Source organism: Rutilus rutilus (genome assembly GCF_951802725.1).
Source record: "Rutilus rutilus genome assembly, chromosome: 16".
Taxonomy (NCBI): domain Eukaryota; kingdom Metazoa; phylum Chordata; class Actinopteri; order Cypriniformes; family Leuciscidae; genus Rutilus; species Rutilus rutilus.
The window spans coordinates 9787423-9803708 of NC_140224.1; the positions used below are offsets into that span (position 1 = coordinate 9787423).

Genomic DNA, 16286 nt, shown 5'->3' on the forward strand with positions numbered 1-16286 from the left:
ATATGTGATGAACAATTTTGCATTTCAAATTATCTTTCTTTGTAGGTAATCTTTTTTTCAGAGTTGCATCCAGTGCCAACCCTAACCCTTAACAGAGTTTGCTACACCATTCACAATAAATAAGCTCAAAAACATGAATGGCCAATTTACATGTACAAGTACCAAAGTACAAGCACATGACAAGACTTAATGTCAAACCATGTAGGGTGAATTTAAACCAGTTATATTGTAGGGCTGGCATAGGCTACCACTTCTGTGCTTAGTCGTTGTCAGTGTAATTTCATAGATAGACTTGCTTGTTTGCCCCTTTCTTGGTTTAAGGCAGTGGTTCTCAAATGTCCTGGGACCCCCCATAATTTTGGATGTCTCCCTCATCAGACACACCCAATTTAAATTTTGCAGTCTGTACTAATGAGCTGAATCAGGTGTGTTAAATGAGGGAGAGATACAAAATATGCAGTGGTATGGGGTCCCCAGGACGGGTTTGAGAAGCACTGCTTTAACCCCTTCCCCATCACCCCCAATTTTGGCAAGTGCTGCATACATGAAATGCCCAAAATAAAAAGGTTACTGCTCATAAGTAATTCTGAATAGAAACATAACACACATACATTTAGAAAGCCAACACTTGAGAGTTTATAGTTCAAGACTCAAAATTAACCAGGCTGTTATTAATATTGAGATATATAAGCTCAAACATATTTTGAACTAAAATAATCTGGGATCACCAGTGATCCCTGACTGGTAAGGGATAGCTCACCTGAAAAGGAAAATTCTGTCGTCATTTACTCACCCTCATGTTATTACAAACCTGAATGACTTTCTTCTCCTGAACACAAAAGAAGATATTTAAAAAAACAGTTAACAGTAGCCATTGACTTTTATAGTACTTTTTTCCTATTATGGAAGTCAGTGGCTACCGTCAACTATCTTGTTACTGACATTCTTTAAAAAATCTTTTTGTGTTCAGCAGAAGAAAGAAACTTGTACAGGTTTGGAACAACGTGAGGGTGAGTAAATGAGGCGAGTAAATTTGACATGAGGGTGAGTAAATTTGCATTTTAAGGTGAACTATACCTTTAATAACACTAAATGTTTTCAGATTACCAGAGTACATATTTAACTGTTATATATTTAAGCTAATTTCACTCATTCTAAGTTGACCTTAGTTAGAAATGCACTTTGCTTAATTTAAAAGCTGATGACCGAACAAATTCTAATTTGCCATTTTTCTATTCTTAGATTCCAAAGGCATACTAGCACTTACAATCCTGCCTATCATTCTTCCCCCGCCTGTGTACAAGATTGGCCACAAAACCTTTCGGCCAACTATTCAAGAGGCAAGAACATCATTCATTGATGTACAACCGGTAAGTAAAACAATAGGGGACAAAAAGAGCAGGCTCATTTCTTTACACCTGTTTGTAGGGCTGCACGATAAATAGTTTTAATCGTTTATGGTTATGGCTGCTTGGATCTGACACGCATTTCATTTTCTCACAACTCTTTAAAGCAGTGGTTCTCAACTCCAGTCCTCGGGACCCACTGCTCTGCACATTTTGTATGTCTCCCTTATTTAACACACCTGAATCAGCTCGTCAGGAGAGACTCCATGAACTGATTTGAGTGTGTCAGATAAGAGAGACATACAAAATGTGCAGAGCAGCGGGTCCCGAGGACTGGAGTTGAGAACCACTGCTTTAAAGGATTAGTTCACCCCAAAATGAAAATTTCCTAATAATTTACTCACCCCAATGTCTTCCAAGATATCCATGTCTTTCTTTCTTCAGTGGAAGAGAAATTACGTTTTTTGAGGAAAACATTTGAGGATTATTCTACACAGAATGGACTTTAATGACAACCAACTATCCCAACATTCAAAGAAGGTTCAAATGTCCGTCTCAATGCAGCTTCAGAGTCTCTACCATTTAAGTCCATTCTGTGTAGAATTGAAATGAAATGTTTTCCTCAAAAAAACGTAATTTATTTTCCACTGAAGAAAGAAAGACATGGATATCTTGGATGGCATTGGGGTGAGTAAATGATGAGGAAATTTATATTTTGGGGTGAACTAATTCTTTAAGTTAAGACGGTATTTAACTAATTTAAGACTGATCTTATGAAAACCTAAGACACACTTTTAAATAATTATCTGTGTCTGATATTGTCTTTTCCTCATTTAGTCTGGAACCAACATGGTGCTTTTTACCTGGAAAGGCAGAGAGAAGCAAAGCCCTTCCCCTTTGTCTTGGAGCTTGGAATGGCTGGACAGTTTTTTGGTGAATGGGGAAACTCTGGAACAGTTGACTCAGTTTTTTTATTTTTTTATCTTTTTGTGAAGATAATTTTTAGCTAGGCTATTTTACAGTTTATAGGTATAGAGTTTCATGTTTTTATTTTGCTACACATGACTAAATGATTGCTTATTTAAAATGAATTGTAATGTATGTACTGTACTTACTGTTTATACGCAGAGTTTTTATGTGCCTCCCATTTTTGCTGCACAGGACTAAATGATTGCTTATTTAAGTGAATTGCAATGTATGTACTTATGTGTTTTTTATTGTATTCTTTGTGAAGAGAATCTTTAGCTATAGGCTATTTTACAGTTTATAAGTGTAGAGTTTTGAATTTTGAGAATCTTACCATTTTATAATCTTTTAACATACCAACATTTTAGCACAAATGATTTTTGTGGGCCTCCGTTTATGTTGCAGATGTCTAACTGTTTTTTTAACATGAATGTATTTGATTATATTAATTTCCTGGAATAAACACTTTAATTGAATCAATAAACAGTAGTGTTATTATTGTTATTAATATTTTTTTTAAAAATTTTAATCATTTTTTTATTATTATTATCTAAAATGAATAACCTGTAGCATGGGGGTTGTTTGACCCAGCACTGATTAAAAACAACCCAGCGGATGGGTTAATGTATAAAAACCCAACCTGCTGGGTCAAAATAACCCAGCATGTGTTCTGTCCAATATTTACCCAGCGCTGGGTTGTCAAATAACCCAAATTGGGTTGTTTTTAACCCAGCATTTTTTAGAGTGCAGCGTTGTGGTTGCGTTGCGTTGTGGAAGTCGCAATTGCGTGTTATAAAGTCAGAATTGTGAGATATAAACTATTCTGAGGTAAATTTAAAAAAAAAAATCCGTCTTTTTTTCCCTTAGAATTGGACTTTATATATTACAATTGTGAGTTTATATCTCACAATTCTGAGAAAAGATGTCAGAATTGCGAGATATAAACTCGCAATTGCGTGTTATAAAGTCAGAATTGCGTGATATAAAGTCGCAATTGCGAGAAAAAAAGTCAGAATTCTGACTTTATAACACGCAATTCTGACTTTATATTTCGCAATTCTGACTTTATTTCACGCAATTCTGACTTTATATCTCGCAATTCTGACTTTATAACACGCAATTGCGACTTTATTTCACGCAATTCTGACTTTATATCTCGCAATTCTGATAAATAAAGTCAGAATTGCGAGATGTCGCAATTGTGAGATAAAAAGTCGCAATTATCTTTTAAAATGTTTTATTTTGTGGCGGAAACAAGCTTCCATAGAAAAGTTCACATGGGCTCATTCGAAAGAAAACATCCTAAGGTAAAAGATGATATAGAGTTTGTGGCTGATTTTAGCTTAGAGCACCTGTAATCGATGTAGAAATGAGACGTTTGTCTTTGTTTTTTCACAGAAATCATATTTCACTGCGCGATTCTTTTGAAGATAATTTGAACTATGATGTTAAAACAGTAAAACACACTACACAGTCACATTCCTGAGAATGAGAGCTTTCTTTTGATATATGACTTTTCTGTTTTGTGAAATACATTAAAAAAAATACATATTCATATTTATATTTCTGCATCGCTATTTGGGGGAGGAGCGATTTTGTATTAATTTTGTAATAATGCTTTATATTAATTCTTTGTGTTCCATATACACAAATGTTCTGTGTAAATATGATATTTTAAGATTTAAAATGATACCATATATGGGGTGATAGTATCTCCAGAAACCTTAAAAAAATAAGTTTAAATATAATGAAGTAGCTCTAGGCCCCGCCCCACGGGCCAATAGAGTGGAAGAGTGCTCAGCAGGTCACAGATCAATCAGAATTAACAGCAGCCCACCCACACTCAGGTCATCATTTAAAGTAGCTGTCTGATTTAGTTTGAGTGTGTGACACAGAGAAAGACAGAGAACCCGGCGAGTGAAATATATGAAAAAATAGTTTCATTAGTCTAAACAAAATTACAGGAACTGAAGTAGAAAATAGTCTTTGACTTTAGAGACAAAGCCCAATTGATTCGTTAATTTTAAACGATCTGTCAAGCCAGCATGTGCTCATAGCTAAAGTAAATATAAAAGTCGTGTTTCAGCATGGAGGGAGGCAGTGATCTTTTCACAGACTAACCTTTAAATGTGACTGGACAGGCACCACCGGCTTAAAAAATAAATAAAAAATCATGCATTTGCACGCAGCACTTTTTATCAATCGTCTACTTACACTTTAGAATCTATACCGTGTTTTTCTTTAGATGACAAAAAATCATATTTACAATCAAACACCAGCAATATGCTTAAAAATCCTAAACGCAAGATAATTTCTTATCAGAACTGGGAACAGTTATTTGGTTAAATTTAGTGTCTGATGCTGTGCGGCTGGTTGCGTGGAAACTGATCTCTCTCTCTCTCTCTCTCTCTCTCTCTCTCTCTCTCTCTCTCTCTCTCTCTCTCTCTCTCTCTCTCTCTCTCTCTCACAAACACACACACACACGCTCACTCACTCTCCGTGTCCAGACGCGTCCACGGCTCGCGCTGCGTGGATCTCCAGCACTAAACTAGACGGAATATTTGCGCAAATGACAAATGCCGAGAAGAGCAGAGGAGATTTTAAAAGACAGAGAGGAAAAATGTAAGTCAGTCTTATGTTTGAATAAGAAGCACAGTGAACGCTCGCTCTTGCCTGCCAACGGGATTAAACGTGACAATATGCAGTAGTCTACACCGGACAGCTGTACAGTTAGGTTCATAATAATAGCGTAAACTATTGGTTTTATTTGTAATGCCATTTTTCCTTCACAGGTAAGTGAATGAAGAACAACTATGTAGTAATTTTAACTAATATTTTGACTTGAATAAAACGTATTACAAAGTCATTTAGATCTCACAACATTAAGCAAAAAAAAAAAAAAAAGCAAAAAAAGGCTATTACATTGCAGTTGTCTTAATAATTAATGGGAAGAATAACTTATGTTTTTAATAATGTTTTTAACGGTTCACTGATATGTCACTTAACATCACTTATTTGTCAGTTGACCTTTAGACCTTCAAGATAATTGGGAAAGAGTTTGTGTGGCATGGCCATGCTGCGTGCTTTATGGTTATTGATAGGTCAAATTTATGTAGATTATTGATTTTAAAAAACAAAACAATTTATTGGTTCAAAAATAGTTCAGGTTGGCATTCAGGGCTCTGTGTAAACTATCACACACTCCAGCATTCAGGAGCACTCAGACATTGTTTGAAATTAATTATTAAAGAAGACTAGAGACGAGGATGCACAAGTTTGCTGACTAAGAACTGTTTCTTATGGTTAAAGCTTTTGTTGGTTTCATAAGACATAAACTAAACCAAATGATGAGCTGCCGCACGCGTAATTTATATGATAACAACCAACATGCTGTTTGGTGTACATCAAACAGCTATTATAATATAGTTGTGTTTGTTTTTACCACCAATCTCTGTTCTCTCACACACATTTTACCTTTACACTATACTGTGTACTGCATAAAACTGAAAAAGTGCAGTTGTTACCCTAAAGATATTTCTACTTGATCTGGCCTTGAAAATTATTTTATGTTTTAATATAACATTATATCATTAAGTCATGTTAAATAAAGTTAGACATAATTTGAATATTACCATGTAAAATGGGTTTACAGTGTTCTGCTGAAGACTAAATTTACGGTTTACTTAAAGAGGCGACATGATTTTAAATTCTGAAACATGGTTCTTTTGAGGAATTATTCAATTTCATGAATTTATCAAACCTGTAGAGACATAAATATTAACATGCATCTCAGTGATAGTTGCTAAATTGGCACCGGACTTCTTCACCGGATTTCTGCCATCTTTGCTTTTGGCCAGTTGGTTTTTGAAGATTTTGAGCCTATTATTGAGCCATAATTTGAATGTTACTAATCACTCTGAAGCTGCAGAAAAAAATGACATCATGGCAACTCTGATTGGCTAATGGCACCACAAGAATATGCATAGTCCAAAGAACCTAGAGAAACTATCCTGAACTGTGATGTGAAAGGCAGAAAACAGGGGGAAATAGTCCATTTCATTTTATTTAGAATACATTGATGCATTTGAATGGCCATCAAAGGTGAACTGATTTACTTTAACTTCAACTCATGTTAGAGCTCTCTATAGTCAGTCATCTACCAGGCTGTCTTGTCTCATAATGCTTACATTCAGAAAGAGCAACAAGAAAACTGCTTAAAGGGATACTCCACTTTTTTTGGAAATAGGCTCATTTTACAACTCCCCCAGAGTTAAACAGTTGAGTTTTACCGTTTTCTAATCCATTCAGCCGATCTCCGGGTCTGGCGGTACCACTTTTAGCATAGCTTAGCATAGATCATTGAATCGGACAAGACCATTAGCATCTCTCTAAAAAAAATGACCTTAGAGTTTCGATATTTTTCCAATTTAAAACTTGACTCTTCTGTAGTTACATCGTGTACTAAGACTGACGGAAAATGTAAAGTTGCTATTTTCTAGGCTGATATGGCTAGGAACTATACTCTCATTCCTGCGTAATAATCAAGAAACCTTGCTGCCGTACCATGAGTCCAGCAGGCGTAATGATATGACGCAGCGCCTGAAAATAGGTCTAATAGGTTAGACAAACTTAGTCCCGGTCACGTTGGAAGTTACCGAGCTGGGGACTATTTTCAGGCGCTGCACATGAACTAATAGGGATGAGGCAGAAATAGTAATCATATGTCTGTAATTTGCGACTCTCATCCATTATGTTCATTAATATCATTATTTACATCACTGTTTTACTTTCCTACTCCAATCTAAATATATTTGTTGGCCTTTTATTGCAGGGTCAGGGTCACATCAGTTTTCTCCCCCAAAATGTTCTGTACTGAACCTTTTAACCTCATTTTTCGTCCTTCTCTTCTTTCTTCTCTTCTGTAATGGAAGACTCGCTCCTCAGATTCTCTTGTTTCCTCTCTTGTTCTCTCTGTTGAATCATGTAAACATCCTGTGTGGTTTCTCCTCACCCCCTGCATGCTTCCCTCTCATGTCTTGTACAACCTTTACTCTGTCCATTCAGCTGCTATTGACTTTTCATTGTTTTGTTTTTCTGGCTCTCTCAGCTATACTTCTCTCCCAATCTCTGTTTTAGGTCTTTGTTGTCCTCATCTTTCACTGTCTGTATGTCTCTCCTTATGTGTCCGGCCCACACTATCACTTGCGAAAATGTCATGACAGAACCCTGTTGTGTATTCATGAGCGGTACAGCTTGGGGTTTGTGACTCTTATCTAACCTCTCCTCCACCACTTTGCTCATTTTTCCTAAGGTCAAACTTCCCCACTTTAAGAAAGAAAACGTTTTGGGACAGCAAGGCTAAAATCAGTTTCCTTTTAAACCTGGGTAAATAACTGTCTTTGTTTTGTTTTTTTTGGCAGGGGAAGACTTTGGTCAATGAAGCATGAAAGCTAAAGTAATGTCCTCCTTTCTCTCTTTCTCTTTCTCTTTCTCTTTCTCAGCCTTCAGTATTTGCTTGGCATTTCAGCTGCTTTTGTAGAATGTCTTATTTCCCCCTCCCTTCAAAAAACAGTCCCTCCTTCAGGAGACTCCCACTCGTTATGTGATACTAAGAGGTACTTAGAGATCGATTTCATTTTTAATCTGCGTAAGTGGACAGTGGCGGGTCTGCTGCCATTTGTCAACTACAAACCCAGTGACTTTTATTCTTTCTGGATTTATTTAAAATTGAGAATTATAGTACACTCCAAAATTTTTTTTACATTTTTGCTTCTTGTTCAATTTACTCAAAGAAAACAAATGAATCCAACAAATGAATTGTCCATTCAGATTACTTAATCCAATCGAGTTGAGAATATATGAATGATTTTATTTGTGTTAAAGTAGCATTATAGAAAAAAAAACCTTTCAAGGTTTTCACAGAGCTGAATATGGAGAGTAAATGTTGAAATAAAGCGTTATTTTCTGCATTTTTTTTTTTTTTTTAGCATGATGAGAAAATGTTTAATGTTCTATTATGTTGGTATTTAAATAGTTTCTGTTATGTTGGGGAGTTTTTGGTTTACCATTGGTGAAGTGTCGAGCATGCGCCTGGGCTGAGGACATGCAAACAAAATTCAAGTTTCTTTGATAATCACACAACAACTATGGGTGTTTGAGTATGAGTGCTATATGTCATGTGTGCAAAGAAAATACAGTCATGTAAAAAAGAAAGGACACCCTTTAGAATTGTATGGTTTTACGTATCAGAACATAATATAAATCATCTGGTCGTTAGCAGGTCTTAAAATTAGGTAAATACAACCTCAGATGAACAACAACAAATGACATATTACATTGTGTCATTATTTATTTAACAAAAATAAAGCCAAAACAGAAAAGCCATGGGTGACAAACTAAGTACACCCTATGATTCAGTTGCTTGTAGAGTCACTTTTAGCAGCAATAAGTTGATTTTATGGGTATTTTTTTATGCACAGCTCTTTTAAGGTCCCGTCCTAACATTTCAGTCAGGTTGAGGTCTGGACGTTGACTCGGCCAGTGCAGCACTTTGATTCTTTTGTTTTTTCAGCCATTCTGTTGTAGAGTTTTTGGTGTTCTTGTGATCATTGTCCTGTTGCATGACCTAATTTCAGCCAAGCTTTAGCTGTTACTTTGGTATAGAGTGGAGTTCATGGTTGACTCAATGACTGCAAGGTGCCCAGGTCCTGTGTCTGTCCAAAGGACATTGTTCCAGATGTCTTGAGGTTTGTTCAGATGCAACTTTGCAAACCTAAGCCGTGCTGCCATGTTCTAGAGAGAATAAGCTTTCTCCTCAACCCTTCCAAACATGCCATACTCGTCCCTTCTTTTTCTAATTGTACTGCCATGAACTTCAACAATTTACATGTTAACTGAGGCCTGTAGAGTGTAGCAACTGGGTGTTTTGCGATTTCTCTGAGCATTGCACGGTCTGACCTTGGGGTGAATTTGCTGGAATGTCCGTCCCCTCCTAGGAAGATTGGCAACTGTATTGAATGTTTTCCACTTGTGAATAATCTTTCTCACTGTATTATGGACTTCAAATTTTTGGGGAAATTGTCAAATAACCCTTCTCAGATTGATGGCAGCAACAATTACTTTTCTAAGATCATTGCTGATTTTTATCCTCCTTGTTAACACACACCTGAATGCTCCAGACCAGCAAACTGCCAAAACTTCTTTTATAGAGGTGATCACAATAATAACTGTAATGCATAAATAGAGAACCGGTGAATTATTATTATTATTATTTTTTTTTTTTTTTTTTATATATATATATATATATATATTTTTTTTTTTTGTGATACTGGTGGAAGCTGCAGGCTTTGGATTTATAAATCATTTTTCTTACAATAGTTAAGGTTGGACGTTATTGAAGCCAACCAAGGCTTCTGCCTTCTAGAGCATGTTGCCTTGAAGATTTGTAAGAGGATAGCCGCTTCTTATATGGTGCTGATATATTAATGAGCTAAGGTGGAAAGCTATTTTTAGAAGGCTGGACAAAATAAATAAAAAAGTGTGAATTACAAGGCAAGTTGTTGTTCATCGTTACTTGCACTTTAGACAAAATGAGCTGCGTCTTAAGTGAAACTATTATTATGGATTACTGACCACAACGCTGGTGGGATTAAATATCCAAAATGGCAACCACAGTTCAAATAGCAGGCAGTGTTTCTTGCCCGCTCTCTCTTGTACTGTACATCATTTGGGCTGTTTTCTTTTCCATCTGCAACATTTAGGACAACCAGTGTTTGTGGCAAGACTAAAGAAGTTAAATATAAGTATTCAAATTAAGATTTGTTTGGGGAGTTTATGAAACACAGATATAATTTTGGCTCAGGATAAAGAAGCGTATTGCACCTTGCAAGTCCGATATGTTCAAATGTCAAACTTAAACTGAAAACAAAAAACACTGAATATTTAAGTGTATCATCCAAGTTCAGATATCCATAAAAACTGCCTTTTCAATTGGATTTTACGTAGTGAAGAGACTTGCTTTTGCATTTTAAATAAGTTAATAAATGTAAAATGTGCTTAAAGCTACAGTAAAAATGCATTGGAAAATACATTTTCTCTATCTGTCAGTCACTTTGCACATTTTGGTTTTCCGATAGTGTGTTTGCTAACATGTCTTTGCAGGGTTATGGATAAAGGTTGAGGGTAAAACAGCATCAAGCAGGGCAAAGCTGGTTTCTGTAGCCGGTTGCATAAACTGCTAAGACTAGTCTTACAAGTTATTCATCACATTTTTTGCTCTAAGACTGTTCATAACATTTTCAAGTCAGTTATCTAAAAACGTAGATTGGTTTAAGGTGATACCAAAAAAGTATGTCTGATTGCCTCTTGACTAACTGCTAGTTGGTCATATTAGTACTTAAGACACATAATGGCTATTTTTATGCAACTGGCTGGTCTAGCTGATCTCCCAGTCTGGCCAAGTTGACAAGTTCTCAAAACCCATCTTAAACCAGCAAGTCCAATCTGACCAGACTAGACGATTTTTGTAGAGGTACTAGATGCATTGTTTTAGTACTGTTTATTAATAAGAAATGTCATAAATATTTCTCAAGTGAACCCCATGAGAACTTCAGATGAATGAAAAAATTCCCAATTCTGAAACCATGGCAGTCCACTCTCACGGCTAAATACTGGTTTTTACCACAACGTGCACTGTATGATTTCCATCAGACTCTGAGACAAGCTAAATAAGTTGTCTTGTCACAATGCCAGAGATAGGGAATGGCAATTATCTAAAACTTATTTAGCTAGGCCTCTCTATCTAGTTAATTGAATATAATATATAACAGTTCTTGGTCCTTAAAAAAAGAAAACTCATGTGAGCAAAGGGAAGCCCTGCAATCCATGTGTGAGGGAGCAATCATAAACTAGAGATGTGAACTAGAACACCAATTGCACGTTCAACAGAAAATTTCTCACAGGGCATTAGAATAAAAATGTAAGTGAACACCATTTCGCAGATGTGGCTAAGAGTAGATGGAACCCAAGGAGACAGCAAAGTGTAAATAGGCTCACAATCTAGAAGGCAAATTTCTTGGTAACTCTGCTTAAAATAAAAATAAAGAAAAGGGCAGACATTATGTAACTGTTCTACCTATTTGAAGTTTCTAGACCTGAAACATCTTGTTCACATGCCTTGTTATCTTTTGTCAGTCCTGGATTACATTAATGCCTGTGGCAGAGCTGTGAATTAGGCCACCATTGCTGACCATAGCAGGGATTTCAATCAACCAACACTTTTGAGGAAGTGCCACTTTTTCCCTTTTCAACATGAGTGCATATTCTTTGAAGGTTTTCTGATTGTTTGAGCCTTGCTTAGCGTGTGTAGCAAAAAGATTATAAAGCCGGTGGGTAAAAAATAATAGCTAAAAAAACCATTGTTTTGAGCTATAAGCAAACCATTTACCATGAGTAAATTAAAGGTGCTCAAAGTAAAGTACGTTCAAAGTATTGTCAAACAAAACAGAGGCTAGCTTGATCCTCCCTCCTCCTCATCCCGTCTCCTCCCCCTCCCTCCCATGCTTCCTGAAACAGTCATGAACCATTTAGAAAAAACAAACTGGATTTACCCACCTGTCCAGCAAAAACAGAGCCACCTGAATGTCAGATTGGAAGCCCTTCTGCCGGCGGAGTTCTCGCCAACTTTTTGAACGCTTTTCCGATGTAAATTCGGGACTTTGCGCGTTCCTTCTCCTTTTCCCTATTCTTTGTTATTTGTTCATCGGAACGCCGTCTCTTTGGTCGTGTGTCGGCCATATCAAAATTCTCAAGAATATACATTTTTAACGTTAGTCATTGTCGTTGTCTAGGACATCTCTCCTCTAGCTAACTTCCCTCTTCATACTTCTCTCTCCTCCTCTCCTCCACTCCCCACACCCCCCTTCATGTGCACGCGCATTAACCCCCCCAACCCCCACCCCCAAATCATTCTTGTCGGTTATTGGCTGGAACACTGTTTGTTATGTTTCGTGGTCCAGGCTGGGCCAGTTTGTTTTTCTTGCAGTTTGTGGAGCCTGGGCTGTCTACAGAGACCTACAGTCTACAGTTTTTTTACAGTGTGTTCAGGGGACAGGCAGCTAGCGGATAGTGAAGAGATGTTTGCGGTATGTGACAAAAAAATTTTTGGCCTAAAAACGTGTGACATCACTTAGAGCACCTTTAAGATTTAAAGGTTAAGGCATCAATCTGCTTTTGAATCTGTTTATTACATCTGGGTTGTGTAAGTTTGTGATCCATCTTTATGTGTGTCTGTGTATAATACACACATACATTAGACGCTATAATGCGTTAATTACGGGCAAAGTACAAATCCTTAAATCATAAGAGATTAGTGAGGCATTGCTGCAATAGATGACAAGAAAAAAGAAATTAGATTTAATAATAGATTGTACATGCAGTTAAACAATAGCATGTCTGCATTAATGGGTATTTGTGATGTCAAGACCATGGTATTAAATAGTATTAAATAGCACTGGGCAATATAGAAAAAATACAATCTCTGCATTATTCATTCTTTTGACAATGTTTGAAATATATATCAATATTTATGCATTTGCTCTGAAAGTGTTTAGGGATCATTTGTTTCAGTTAGATGAATGACCAAATGTTTTAATCAGTTAACAGAGTCTTGACATTCTCATACTTCAAAATCATCGGACACATGAAGCACACTGGCATTCCAAGAAAACCCATTCTGATCTTTACATATTCAGAAGTCTGAAATATATATTTTCTATTAACTGGTTATGGTATTCTTCAATTTTCTAGGCTTGCAAGCTGTTGGGGATTTTGATGTTGGGTACAGCCTCCTGGATGTTCTCAGCACAGGTGATACTCCAAAGGGATTATGCCCGCCGTCCCACAATGCTGCTACCCTCAGGTTGGCTGCTTCGGCACTCTGTGGTCATGTGGTTGCTGTTTCACAGCTTGGTGCTGATGACACTGTGTTTCCACCACGCTGCAACTTCCTGCTCCAAACGTTGCTACTGTTCCGACAGCGAGGGCTCATTTGGCGGCAAGACCATGCGCTGCAGCAATCTGCATCTTACTGAGATCCCTCAGGACATTCCCAATGACACACGACGCCTCTACCTGGACTACAACCTCTTGACCAGCATCCCTGCCAATGCTTTTCATGATCTTCCACTGCTAGCTGAACTAGATCTTTCCCATAATGAACTGGCTTTGCTTGAACCTGGAGCCTTTAGAGGCTTGGCAGCCTCTCTGCAGTTTCTGGATCTCTCATCCAACCAGCTCACAATGTTGGACCCAGATGCCTTTGAAGGCGTTACAGCAAGATCTAACCTCACTGGAAACCCCTGGCACTGTGACTGCAGGCTGCAGACAGCCCTTCCACGCCTAGACCTAGAGCCTGTGTCTTTGACTGGCATTATCTGTCAGACATCTGAACCCTTAGACTCTGGAGCCCAAGGTGTGCCTTTCCTGCTGGCCAAAGACCTGGACCTGTGTGTGGTGCTCAAAAAGACCACGGATGTGGCCATGTTGGTGACCATGTTTGGATGGTTCACCATGGTCATCTCCTATCTGGTCTACTATGTGAGACACAATCAGGAAGATGCCAGGCGCCACCTGGAGTATCTCAAGTCTCTTCCCAGCAGGCAGGGCAAGTCTGAGGAGTCTTCCACCATCAGCACTGTGGTATAGTACAAGGCCAAGTGCTCATGACATGTGGAGGAAGCTTCTCAGGCTACCAAAAGGCAATGGGCACACTGGGCAATGGACTACCTGTCTCTAAATTTTAAAATTGATTAAACCCTTGGAAAAACAAAGACCCCTTGAATCATATACCACACCACAATAAACCATTCAGGATTGATCTGTACCCTCCCAAAGAACCAGAAAGAACTTATGCCATAGGATGCTTCTTGGCCAGTGGAGTGCAATGTCCACAATAGGGAAATGTGAAACATATCATGCTGAGACTGAAACCATCCACAGACATGCAGATGGACATAGATGGCTAGAGACAGAAGAAGGGAAATCACAGAGGCCATCTAATCTAATTCAGATGAATAATTGATTCAGAAATGGCCGAACTTGAGGCTCATCTTGACTAAGAGGTTTTTCTACTCTGCACGCTTTTAAAGGAGGCGTTGTCTGTTTTTTTCATTTTTTTTTTTTTTTCATTCAGTGGCTTTTTTTAAATCATATCTCCATTTGACAGGCAACGCACAGAGCGTAAAGCACTCATCATACTGGGTATTTACAAAAAGTACTGTTGTTGTCCCTGCAGGCAACATACATTTTTTACAGAGCAACACATTCTTGCATGCATCAATGAATTTTCAGGTGTCTCAGTAAACATAGTATACAAACTGTGCAAAAGTAAAAAGCACTGTCGATTGCTTTGATACTCAGTGGTTAGGTTTTTAGGGAAGCACAGATGAGCTATTTTCTTCATGGATCCTGCAGCGTTAATGACGTTGTGACTTAAAAGAAATAAACAGGTTGGCTTGTTATTTTCATGATCAGTCACTAAGATAAATCACTGTTAAAGTCATTTCAAGGGAAAACACCCTGTGGCATTTTTTATAAAAAAAAAATGATTTAAAATGTTTCAAAACTTCTATGCTTAAAGATAATGAGACAATGTTGACGACCACATAGTGTGTTTGCACTGTTAGAGTGGGTCCTTGGTATGTCACATCCAATACTGTGATTGTTCAGTTTCTTATGTGGAGTGCCAGCGAGAATAATTCAGAAAGTCTGCCAAGATAAACCATAAAATCAGCCTGAATGTTCTGCCTGCATGATTTAATGTCTTCAAAGCTTTACAAGTCATACCCATAAATTAAGAAAATAGCATTTTCTTAATCCTTTACAAAAGGCAGTGAGGGGTTTGTCTTGAAATTACTCAGAAAAGTCCAAAACCTAATGAGCTGCCTACCAAGAAATTTTAAGGTGTATGTAATCATGACAAGAAAGCTGTAATTGTGCTGGCATTTGGCTATGTAGACATGTACATAATAACAAGGCAGCTCACTAATGGTAACACTTTACAATAAGGTTTCATTTGTTAACATTAGTTAACTGCTTACTATATACAACCTTATTGTAAAGTGTTAGTGAAATAAATTATTTGCTGGTCATGCATATGTTGGATCTTTTGTTTCAGTGCAAGCAGCAGAAAAGGATGACTTATGTGGCAAAATGAATAAGAAAAGGTATTTGATTTTTCCTGTTTGCTTGAAAGTGTTATCTGTAGTGCCAACATGGCATTGTTTTTTGGTCTCAGTGATATCAAGGTGTATTCAATCCATTGATCCTAACAAGAAATGTCATGCTGAAAATGAAGGTAAACTCTTGAGAGGTAAACCTTATTTTCATTTGTATAACTACTTTATTTTTTACTTTAAATATGGACTGTGCACTTTCAGCTTTACCAAATAAACAAAATAAATACAAAGAAATAACAACAATCATAATAAATTAGACATGCAAAAAATAATAATATGTAGGATACATTTTTCACTATGTAAATTGTTTAAATTCTGCATCGCTTGAATCAAATCCTAGAAGTCGATTGACGAGTTGTGTCAGGACACATTCCAGGCTATCTTTAAAAGCTTACATTCACATACAAACATAATGGCCTGCAGGAAGCTACAAAAGTTGCCCCAGTACAAAATGACATGACAAATAAAAAATAAAATCAACAGATTATTTATGATGGTTGTCTCGTAATGTCTACACTGCAGCATAACTAACATTTGTAATATTGCAATACATTTGGCAAATTTTCAAGGAAAATTCATAGTTCTATACAAAATGTATTTTGACTTTTTCCTTAAAAAAAAAAAAAAAAAAGCTAAAATTTGGATTACAGTGATACACTTGTAAAAGAATTAATAGGGCCATTCCGTAAATGCTAAAATACTTACTGTTTTAAGTACTAAAAACAGGATTTTAGTGTAA

General features: G+C 37.1%; 1 protein-coding gene across 1 annotated transcript; it reads left to right on the forward strand.

Moving 5' to 3' along the window:
* Positions 1-4802: 4802 nt before the first annotated feature.
* Positions 4803-15948, forward strand: lrrc3ca (leucine rich repeat containing 3Ca). Its single transcript, XM_084434268.1, has 2 exons — positions 4803-4934; positions 13119-15948. Exon 2 carries the CDS (start codon positions 13143-13145, stop codon positions 14013-14015), a length of 873 nt encoding a protein of 290 aa, XP_084290394.1. The 5' UTR covers positions 4803-4934; positions 13119-13142; the 3' UTR covers positions 14016-15948.
* Positions 15949-16286: the final 338 nt, after the last annotated feature.

Excerpts from the sequence above, each read along its gene's own strand:
- lrrc3ca (XM_084434268.1), top strand. The coding sequence starts at position 13,143 with ATGTTGGGTACAGCCTCCTGGATGTTCTCAGCACAGGTGATACTCCAA.